Source organism: Dromaius novaehollandiae, chromosome 9 (assembly GCF_036370855.1).
Source record: "Dromaius novaehollandiae isolate bDroNov1 chromosome 9, bDroNov1.hap1, whole genome shotgun sequence".
In the NCBI taxonomy this organism is placed as follows: domain Eukaryota; kingdom Metazoa; phylum Chordata; class Aves; order Casuariiformes; family Dromaiidae; genus Dromaius; species Dromaius novaehollandiae.
This window is the reverse complement of record NC_088106.1, coordinates 11660636-11672348: the sequence shown is the minus strand read 5'-3', so window position 1 is coordinate 11672348 and position 11713 is coordinate 11660636. Positions and strand designations below refer to the sequence as shown.

At 40.8% G+C, this 11713-nt stretch overlaps 1 protein-coding gene across 6 annotated transcripts in view; it reads right to left on the bottom strand.

The window, feature by feature from the left end:
* Nucleotides 1-2121: 2121 nt before the first annotated feature.
* Nucleotides 2122-11713, bottom strand: part of SENP5 (SUMO specific peptidase 5) — a 65369-nt gene continuing 55777 nt past the window's right edge. For 5 of the 6 annotated variants that reach the window (XM_064516671.1, XM_064516669.1, XM_064516673.1 and 2 more), the window contains 2 exons: nucleotides 11280-11330; nucleotides 7323-11192 (listed from right to left, as the gene is read on the bottom strand). In XM_064516671.1, coding sequence (XP_064372741.1) covers nucleotides 11082-11192; nucleotides 11280-11330 — 162 coding nt within the window. In that variant the 3' untranslated portion in view covers nucleotides 7323-11081. Of the gene's footprint in view, nucleotides 2293-7322; nucleotides 11193-11279; nucleotides 11331-11713 lie in introns of those variants that run through there. The other variant, XM_064516675.1, reaches the window with a different exon arrangement.

The window sequence follows — 11713 nt, the reverse complement described above, 5'->3', positions numbered from 1 at the left end:
TAGAAATGGTGCAGCTCTCCTCTCACACTGCATCCGGCAACTGGTCCCTGCTAACTCGCGGAGCAGTTTGGATGCATCAGTCTGAAATCACCAAAAGCACAATTTCATACAGCTCCCTTGGAAAGATGCTTTATTGAAGAAATTCCTCTGAACAGACAGTCTGATCCAAGCAAGGAATTGACATAGTTCAAGGGCAAGCCCAAATGCTCTGCTCAGCTGGACCTGTAACGCTTGAGCAAACCTGTGGGACAGATCAGAACCTTGTTCAAGTCCCCTTGTTGCCCCCTTCCCCCCAAACACCTGCTTCCCCCGTCTCTTGGGATTACATTTTGGAAAAGATAAAACGGAGAGAAGTTAAGTAGGAGCTTTGGTAGGGGAATGACAGGTTGCCCAGTTTTCAGCTCTGTGAGGTGGGAGGGAGAAGACATTGTTTGCTGTCAAGGAGCAGAGAAACATTTATGGGGGCCAGAGGGAGGTCTGCAGGGCCATCACTAAAGGTACCTCCCCACCTGCTCTTGGTTGCCTGTTCAGGTGAGCTGTAAGGAGGGGTCTGGTCTCCAGCCACTGCGGTATCTCCCCTAGTCGGGGCACAGCTGCAGCCTCGTGCCTGCTGGCTTCCTGCAGTTCAGTGGAATTCGAAATAGCTATCAAACGCTCAAATAAAACTTAGCTATGTAACATGTGAACCACAAAGACCCCAGTTCTCTCACTCCGAGTTGCAGCAGGTCAGCCTACTCGCAGGATGACGACTTCTTCCTCTCCCCTTTCTGTGGTTGGGGTACTGTTCCTCCAGGGCACTCGGCACAACACTCCTCACCTGACTTCTGTATTTCAAGAAACTGTCTAAGCCTATATATTCCAGATGATAAACTCTAGCTAGCAATTTTCTCCCTTTCATTAAAATTATTTACACTACAAGAACTTAAAACAAAAATCAATTTCGGAAGAAAGGAGGAGGAACAGACCAAGGACTCCTGGTTTCTGCTGCTATTTTTTAGCTTCTAAAAAGGCGTGCACTATGTTTATAAACTTCAGCATAATATATATATTAAAAGGTAACAGTTACCATATCCATCTTTTATTCTTGACCTTACAAGAAATAGAGCTTGTCAGGTAACAGCATTTTGAAGCTGTTTTCTTTCACCTTTAGGACAAAAATAAAAATCTTTAAACATTTTGTTGAATGAGCTTTCAGAAGTGTGGTTTTAGAGACATCTAACCAAACTCAATTTTTTTGTTTTGATAATGTTGAATTTATACAAGACATTCCACTGATTCTTTGAAAAAATTAGTGTCAACGTTTCTTCAAAGCATTTTATGTTAAACGGAAATGCTGCCTTCCCCTACATGAAAACTCAGGTACTGGAGAGAGGGGGGAAAAAAAAATAATTTTGACTAGTTCTCCTTAGAGCCATTTGCAGGTTCTAGGAGACATTAATCTCAGAGGAAACGTGTCTACTCTTTTCCAGAACTATTGATTCTTAGACATCTGTGAAGCAGCCTGTATCTACCTCTCATGAAAGGGGCCCTTTGGAATTAAAGATGTGGACACAAGACTGGCTCTTGAAAGCCTCTGGGAAACACCATGGAGGAGGTTTGGAAAGCCACTTTCCTACATTCTTGAACTGCTGCAAAACACTGAGTTTCTAGTCAGCATCTGACTTCAGCCAGCAAATGTTTAAGCCTTTAGCTGAGGGCAAAGGAGAAACAAGCAGGGCTCAAGAAACATCCTACACAGCAGAACAGCAACCAGCTCACAGCCTTCGCCTTCTCGCAGGTGAACTACACCTAGACTTATAAAAATACTATCTTAAAGTGATCTGAATCAAGCACATTTGCATGTCAAACTTTTAAAAAATAACCTATTTCTAAATTTGAATGCAACACCACACACCAAGGCAAAAACTTAAATGTAATCTATTACCTAAATAAATAAAAATATGCTGCCTTCACTCCTCAGTCTTAATGGCTTAAGAGATGTGGAATTTTTAATAGGTAACAATCAGAAAAAAAAAAAGTCTTTAACTTTATAATACAACTAAAACTTTGGGCTACTTAAAATGTGCTGTGTCCTGCACTAAAATATCAGTCTTTAGACTGGAACAAAGGATGATTTTATATATTTTAATGCAGATATTTATATATTTTGCCACGAGCTTTTCTCTTAACAATACCGGGTTGCAGTCCAGCTAACATATGCAGGGCAAGGTGATCTTCATTTAGTCCAGCTCAATGGGAACTGATAAACCAAGGAATCTTCCTTTTCTTGTTTATCCAGTAAATTTACGCCATCTGGGGAAGGATGAGATCCACAAGTTTAGGATCTTGCCGGAAAAAAAAAAAAAACACCATGAAACTTCTCAAAAAATCTGTAGGTACTAAATGAAGTAGGCCCTTGGTCTCTCATAGGTGATTTTTTGAAATCCCCTTTGCATCTATAGAGTCCCCAAGTGCGTTATGAAATCTGCCCTGTTGTGACCAAGATGTCACATTCATTACCTTTTATTTATTCACCCAGAAATGCAAAACAGTTTGACAAGCTTACTTTTAAAATTAGTTAAATACAAAACCAATTTTGTATATTGTAATTGTAATTCCACATCCAACCAAATGCACCTCAACAAAACTCGAGTTAAAAAACATCTACTTAAGGTGACATTCACTTTAAAAGTGAAAAAGCTAAGGTTCTGAATATAGAATTGAGCTATGCAACTGTTTAAATGAGTATTCCTTTACCATATCACCCTCGCCAGTAAGGAATAGTGCCATATTTAATGCAAACAGCTATATTTGGATCCAAATCATGTTTTAGCAATTATACTACCCAGCAAGAATTAACTCTGTAGTTTTTAATAAAATACACATGAGAAACAGGATCTTCAATTTACATTTATTTTTATCTTGCTTGTTCATGAAGAATCATGTTCTAGAACTACCTTGCCTTGTCTTTTTATCAGAGCAAAATAAGGGTATGTTTGACCCTAGTGTAGCTTTACTGCTACTCCAGCATCAAGTGATTCCTGACTTTCCCGCCCAGCTCAGAACTGGGAGCTGCCTCAGGAAGTCTGAGCTCAGGTGTTACGCTTCCACAGTTGGCAAAGAAACAAGAGCATCAATACTGCAACTTGAGAAATACTCCAAAATCTAGGGCTGGAAGATACTTACATAGTAGTTGAGAAGCTGCACTACCATCTCCCTCCAAGGTGAAGAGCATGCCCTGCTCTCCACCAGGTTTTGCATTTGTTGCTTCCTAGCAGGCTCCTGTTATTTTGCACACACAGCCTGGCACCTCCACAGTGGAGAGCTACGCTTTTTAGAGACCCTGCTATCTTCCTTCTTGATGCATCACCTGGACAAAGCAAGTACTCCTGGTACTAAAATGGGCCTGAGAAACCAAAATTTCCCTCCTCATTTTAAAGCCTACCAAAGGCTCCAATTAATTCCCACAGGCAACAGACAGACATCTTAAATTCACTTTGCTTCAGTCCTTAATTGGCTGATCTGCCCCTTCATGCTAAGAGGAGGAGGTGGAGGGAGGGAAGCAGGGCAGGGAAGAAGAATGTGGAATGACAGGGCTACCTGGGAAACAAATGAACAAATCTCCATCAAAATACCCACCTTATGGGCAGGAGCTCATCAGCCTTCGGAGTGCCTTGCTCTTCTGCTGCCTCTGTGTTTTGTCAGATGCCTGAAAGTATCCCCATGCCAACACCCTTAGCTCCTGCTCTCGGGCAGGCAAGACTTCACCACCTACCCTCTCTCCTGGTAACATATACAGTAAGTACTTAATTTTATCATCACCTTTAATAGAAAATGTTAGAGTAACTCAGAACGTGAACTTTTGGGAACATGGACTAGAGCTGGCTATAAACAGCAAGGTCAGTATGGGCAGTATTTTCCCAAACACATTTTTTGCAATTTTCCAAACCAAAGCCTTCTCCAGACCTAGAATTTTTCAGCACTTGGGATAAGGAGGGTGCAGATTTCTGCCAAGCTGAGAAATCCCATTAGTGAACTAGATTCTCAGAATAAAAAGTACAGAAGGGCAAAGCTATCGCAATGCAGTTTGCTTTCTGCCCACTGAGTGGATTAGCATAATTAATCAAGTATTTAGAAGCTCTCAGCCTGGGAAGCAATGCCACCCAGCGAACAAGAGCAGAACGGCACATCACGTACAGGGGGCTTCTCTGAAAGACTGGTAACAGGGTGGGACACCAAATGCAGTAAGCTCCCACTGCTGCCTTGGTGCTGAGCAGTAAAGCCAAGGAGTACATGCACACGGTATTTGTGCGAGTATTAATCTAGGTATCCCATCCCACCACCTGCCCCCCTACACTTGTCAGTTACACGAACACAAGTTCAAAGACATTTTAACCAATGAATAATTTACAGAAAAGATGCACTTTTGGTAGACCTTGAATTTAAATTTTCCTTCAATGGTGCTTTTTAAAGCTAAAGAATATACGGCTCAAAAGTGACAGAAGACTAAAATTAGAAATCAGATTATACAGGAATTTATAAAGGTATTACAGAGGAAAAAAAAGCAGCACTGAATTTGTTATTAATTTTAGGCTAAAGCCTGAGCAGACGCCAGCAATTAAATCAGAATTCCTAAAAATCCAGGGCCCAGAGGATGTCACAGCAGTCAGCATAGGCTGACAGCCACACTACAGCCCCAATTGCCTAAGAGAGGGCAACTGGTTCCCATTCCTGCTCTAAACCATTTTCTGTTTAAAGATCTAAATTTTGAGCAAGTCAGACTCTCCACACCAGCCATCTGATGCAGCGGATTGCGTGTCCTCCCCCTCCCCCCAGAACGAATTCCTGGGTTTGTTTCGTTATTTGCAAAGCTATGTCAAGTTATAAGCATACGACCACAAATCAGATGGAAGTTGCTACTGATGTGGTTTCTCTTCTTCCACTGCCAGCATTCACCATGGTAATACAGTTATAAAAACAATAGTGATCTATAGTAGAGCAGCAATTTGATCAAGCTAAAGACTTCTGGTATGCAAGACTTTTTACCAAAAAATGTTTTAGTCAATTTGTAGAACTGATGGGACTCTAGAGTAATGGTGCTGGAGCCAAACCCCTCTTTGATGGGTTTCGTGGACAGTGAAAGGAGGGGTACGCACGTGCAGGCACGTGTTAATATACACATTCTTTTTCCAAGTGCGGTGCACATTTTGCTGAGAAACATGCAAGAATAGTTACCAACGCGGCAAGCAACACGCAATCAGGAGACATCATTCCTCAGTCGATTTATTAGCTCAGCTCCAGAGCGCGCAGCACAAGCTATTTCCGTGGTGCTTGCGTGACATCTGGTGGTCAGAAAGTACACCGGGACCAACACCGGGACTGGTGCTACACCCAGAGTACCCTCCCCCCCACGACACAGAAGAGGATGTTGGACCTACCCTACCAAGAACTTCACCAGGACCTACCTGCTCAGTTTATAATGCATATTCTTGTAAAATTTTGGAACTGAACCCGAGTTCCCCAAAGACATCTTGTTTTCCAGATGCTCTCAGAGCAGATACTAGTCACCTTTAAAGGCTGGGTCATACTATCTAAGGACAATCAAGTGTTTAGAAGAATCCTAAACAGCATTCAAGGCATTGAGTTTTATTAGCTTGAAACGTCTATAATTTTCCAGATTTTTTTTTTTAAGTTAGAACATAAAGAAATTTGTTCAACTGATGTGTGACCCACTGGAGGACAAATCCCAAAACTCTGCCAAAAATTAAGCCTTGAAGTCTGTTCTCTGCCCTTTAATAGCAGTGTTTAAAGATTGCCTCCTTAGACTAATTGTGCGGGAAACAGAAGCGTTTCAGTACGCAAAGCCTGAAGCAGCTCTCCAAAGACAGGCTGTCTGAATGAGAAGAGAATATACTTAGTGAAGGCACATTTTAAAGCTTCTCTGCACCTGGGGCTTTTCTTTATAACAAAAGTTAAAAAAGAAAAAAAAAGAAACTAGCAACTGAAAGGTGAGCAGGAATCGACTTGCTCTGTAAGATTTCTCTTTCCCTCTTCCCAAAGGTTCCCATAAACAAGACAGCTCCTTCTCTGTATCAAGCCATATATCATAAACATGACCCAACCTATGTTATCCAGTTGACTACCCAGTTTCTCCCTTGCCCTTCCCCCTTTGATACATGTAACCTGCGGTGGGGAAGGGCAGGGGGGAATAGATTACCCCATGGATTTTCAATCCCTTCAGCCACTTCCCAGAGCTCCCCCATAAAGAGGCTCAAGTAACCTAAGTGCTAGGCGATGTCTGAGGCTCCTCAGAAGCAACTGGAACCTCGAGAGAAAGCACCAGCTTAAGGGAGACGAGCTACCAGCAAAGCTGAAATCAAATACAAAAATTAAGAATTCATCAGAATTTCGGGCAGGAGTAGAAGCTGCTCTGCACATGTTCTGTTTACTTGTGTTCAGAGAAAACAAATTAGTTTATTTCAAGATATTTCATTCAGTTTGCAACAATTTTTAGCTCCATAGGTTGTAATATTACATGCTCAGAAAACTAAATTCAATCCCCAAATCCTTCTAGTTGGTTACTCATAAAATCCATTAAGTTCAGGCACAGGCAAACCAGACTCAATCTTTCCCTCCCAATGCCTATTACATATAAATAGTAATTATTGTTCCTGGCAAGGCTCTCGTGTCTCTCATGATTTTGTATTTTAATGATCTGATTTCTTAGCACTTCCTACTGAAAGAATATATTTAACAAGCATCCATGTTTCCTCCTCCATGATAGATTTTTAAATTATGAATGTAATAAAGGCAATGATGTTGCTAGTCTCATGATTAATAGCTTAAAGAGACATACACTAAGCCTTCAGTCCCCCTATTATCACAAATTCACAAGCTGTGTGGCTTTATAAAATTCAGCAAAGGCATGATTTAACTCTATAATTACATAACTAAATTAACAAGCAATGCAAGAAGGGCAATAATTTAGTTTGATCTAGAAAAGCAATTTAAGCCCCACCTGTTCTGTTGACAGATCTGTGTTTTTTTAAATGGCACCTTAGGAGGAAGTGTCTAATGCAAGATTTCCACCCTTATTTATGCAATATGTGACATCTCTACTCTTGTACGTTGTCACAGCTCAAACCACAGTAAGTTATATCACTGCAATGCTATGGAACAGAAAGCGTCATTAGCGTATAGTTCAGAGTTATTGAACTAATCAACTGGAGAGGCTTCTCCTAACAACAGAGCCCAAAACAAGCTGCTATAAACATTCCCTCAACCATCACATCAGTTGCTTTTAAAATTAAAATGAAACCAAACTGCTGAAAGAAAATAGGATCTATAGTGAAACTCAGTTTTATTACTCAGTTTATTACTACAGGAACATGGGCTTCATTTGATTCAAGAACACACCCACAAAACACAGTTGTTGCTTGGAGGAGTTAAGTCCACATCACTTCCCAAGGTTTAAGTTTTCACATTAACTTCAACAAATGCTACAGTAGATAATGCCAATCAGAACTCAGAGGAAGTAAAGATAAGCTAACCACTATGCTAGAGATTCAACACAAGCCAGCGATGCTTTGCAAGCCTCTTTAGCTCTGCTAATCAGTGCAAGTAAAACATTCAAAATATCACCTTTACACTCACAAGGGCCAGGGAAGAATGGAGCAACAGTACATTAGATAGCATGAAGGTTCAGCCTCCGTTCTGCAAAGCATCTAAAGGCTTAAGAATAGACATTACCTACCTTGCAGAATCAAAGCCAAAGTTTTGCACTTCTTTGATTTATACCAGCTGCACAGTCATTTTAAACTATAGATTAAAGCAAACAGAAAATAGATACTAATAATTTATTTTCAATTGTGTTTAAGGTTTATTACAACTCAAGTAGGTTAAATATGTCACGCGTGAGATAGAGGCTTTACCAGTTCTGGGACTATTTGTATAATTCAGCATGGCTAGACAATCGCTTCAGAAGAAGTCATGAAATTTAAGCATCAGCCAAATCAGTTTAGAGTGATTTATGAAATTCTGAATATCACATTAATGGAATTGCAAATAGCCATAACCACATCCGCAAAAACATGCCTCTTGTAATAAGAGCACTCTACATAGTTCTGAATGCTTTAAGAAATGGTCAAATGACTACAGATTATGGAGTCCATCTCCTTTAAGGCATCAAAGACATTCTCAAGGATGAGTTAATTAGTCCAGTTTCATAAGATACACCATTACAGAGACTAAGAGTCTCACTGCCTCTGATTAATGGCAACCCTGCACCAAAATATTTTGCTTATGTTAGCTCTGTTTTCAATTTCCCCTGCCTTTATTTCAGAGGCCTCTCACTGGTGTGTTCATAGCTGGATACTCCAGTGCAACTTCTCTACACTGCCCCATAGCCAACTGGAACACTTGTCAGCAAACCTCTAGGTGACACGCAAGCAAGTAAGGAGTACTTTTTAAATATGCATCTTTCTCCACCCTGTTCCTCAACTCGCAAGGCAGCAGATTCAAATGCAAGACCCCCTCCACTCAAGTGATCTGGTACACAGATGAACTTGTTTCTAAGCATCTATGCTGCTGTTAAATACAAAGTTCACAGAAATACTGTCCTTTTTGCTGATGTTACTGATACAGGATCAAGATTTAAGACTCCTCCCAGCTTCTCATATAAAGGAAGTCAGATTCCTACCACATAGGCAGCAAGTTTCAGGAAGGGATTATCTGTGGTTCAGTGCTCCAACACATGCCCACACAATGAAAAAAATGCCCATCAGCAAGGCACCTTCCATGAAAAGTAACAGGCTCCCTTAGAGGCACTGAGAGTCTCCCAGGCTGGTACGCTGTCACAGCATGTCTTCCACGCTTCCTTACCAAACTTCCTAAGTTTGGAATGTAACAACAACTCGTTCATGCAGTTTTCTTTCTGTATTTCATTCCCTTTCTGCAGTAAGCCTTGCTTGAGGATATAACTTTACTCACACATCCAAATTTGGCACTCTTTTCATGTCTCTTCCTGGCCACCCAATTCTCCCTCTTCATTTGTGCTGGCACAAACCTTTAGTGACAAGCTAGATTGGGCCTAGAACTCTTCTGGGTTAAGAGCAGCCTTTTGGCTGGGTTAGTTTTAATCTGGGCCAGTTCAATTGGTCCTACCACATGGCAGAAGGGAAGATGAAAAAGGCAGTACTGGCTTACATGCTTTAGTTTAGCACTTGAGAAACTACATCCCAAGCTTCAGTTTTCACTGAAGTCACCCTCCACTGCTCTCAGCCACTGGCCCTGAGAAGGATTTACCTAGAAACCACATGTTGTGGGCTCCTCTGCCCCATACAGTGGGTAAATTTATATTTGGCCAGTCTGGGTTTTAAGATTCTGATTCAGTAAGTTCCCTGTTTAAATTATCTAACCAAGTGCTCAAGGCCCTCCTTATCTTGCTAAGGTGAGCCAGTCCTTGCCAGCAAGGGAAGTAGGAACACACAAGGAAACTGCAGGATCTCCTTCTCCAGCACAATGCATTGTGCACACGCTTTCATTTCCTTGCCTGACTGCACTTGGCACTCCCTCATTTCTCCTTGCTCCCTCCAGCAATCTGAGGGATTTGCGCCTAGCTTGGCTCAAACCTGAATGAATTTGCAAGACACAGGGAAGCCAAGGCAGTTTCCTCCACCAGAAGTCAAGGCTATGGACAGACACTAGGTGAAGCAGTACAAAGGATGATATTTAGCACCGAAAATAATTTTCCCCCTGGGCTCAGTCCTTTAACTGTCAGAGAAACACGGCTAAAGACATTTGTTGGTGTAGCTGTCCCATACAACAGTCCCTCCAAACAAAACAAGCTCTCTTCAGGAACAAGCACATCATAGTTTACAGAGCAAGACCACAAATGAAGCATCAAGATCCACTGCTCTCACTTATCTGTGCAGCACTGCTGCCCTGGGCAAAGTTTGGTACTGGACTTGCAGGCTCCAGCCTCTCTGGAGCAGAATGACATCATTTTGTTGAGTTTTTACAGCACCCACTACAAGTGCTGTTATTCCCAAATGGACCCATCAGTGTTACTGAACAGAAACAAAACTGGAGATGCTTGAGACAAATCAAACAGCAGATGCAGCAGAAGTGAATCGATTTATATTTGACCAAAGGCAAAAGCCAATGGTAAACAACAAGCTGTAAGAGAACTGATTTGAAGACAGAGCTGAAGTGAAAGGTGCTGAAATGGTACATTTCAATTAATATCATGGAACTGAAAGTGATTCAAAGCCATTTGAGATTTAAACAGTTACAGCCAAGGATTTTATCTTGGCTTCTAAACTGACACTTCAGGACCAGCTTTCTAATGCCCTTAATACACACATCATGGAAACTTCTGCAGCACACAGGAATATACTACCAGACTGGCCGAACATCTCTGTACTTTTTATTATACAGACAAGTGCTGAAGCTTTATTTGTGCAAAGGCTGCTTTTCATCTATATAGACAGGCTGATAATGACAGCTGGATAAAATGTAAACAGAACAAACTTTTTATTAGCAACTTGAACTATTTAAAAAGGGGGTCTCCACAAATCAAATCTGTAGATGAATTTGTCACCCTAAAAGAAAGGCAGTTCAATATTATACAGCCACAATGGGGAAAAATGGAATAATCAAATAGCTTCTAGCTGTTCTTTTTATGGCATTGAGTTTTTTTGATACATTCAAAGCATTATTGCATCAGAAAACAGATCATGCATCTTTATGTTTCCAGACAAATTCACTTGTATTTGTCATTTCTAGCTACGTTTCAAAGGTGCACCAAATCTACAGTTTTATGTTTTTAGTTGCATGCTTTGCTTATATGCATGCTTAGATAATAAATATTAAATACAGGAAAGAATGTAAGAGAACAAAACAGACATTAGAAATATTTTTGTGGCAGCTCTGTTACATTCTGCCAGGTAAAGAGCTCGTCAGAAAAAGTTGAGGTAACAACAGTGGCCACACCACTCAGCTGAGAGTCGCTCAAAATTCACGGAAGTTTTCAGAAATTCAAGTACACAAACACCAGCTGCAACTTGTCGGGAATACTAGAGAAATTGGTTGGCTGTATTGTATTAGTCTATTAGCTGGCGTTCACACAGCTCCTTGTAAATCCTTTTTCTCACTCGGGGCATATCTTCCTGGGAGAACTGAAAAGGCTGGTCTAAGGCGAGGCACTTGCAGTACTGAGGGAAAGGAAAAGGCCTGATTGAAAAAAAAGTTTACAAGATGAACAATGTAGGCCACTCAATTTTTTTTTTAAGTACACTTACCTGGAGCACAAAAACCCCACAGTCACTGTCATTTTTCTGTTGTGGAATGCACTAGAAAGGAAAGAAACATGAAGTGCCATGTTAGATTTTTTGCTGTCCTTTAATTCTCTAAGTCCTATTTAAAATCCAGAATGAGATCCTGCAAAAAGATTACGGAATATTTGTTCTCAGAGCCAACTTGTTCTGCAGCACTAGAAACCAGAGTTGCAATTACTTATTCTGAGCCCAACTTTTGCAAGGTGACACTCAGCACCTTGTTAGAATAACACCTAACATTTAGAAAAATATATAACGTAGGACAGAAAACAAATTACAGATCTTTCTTTCAAGTTTATTTTCTTTTAGTGACCTATGCAGAACAGCTGCTCAGTTAGTTTAAATAAGTGTTTGTACAGCACTATCTGCTTTACGCAGAACCAAACTATATCAGCAAA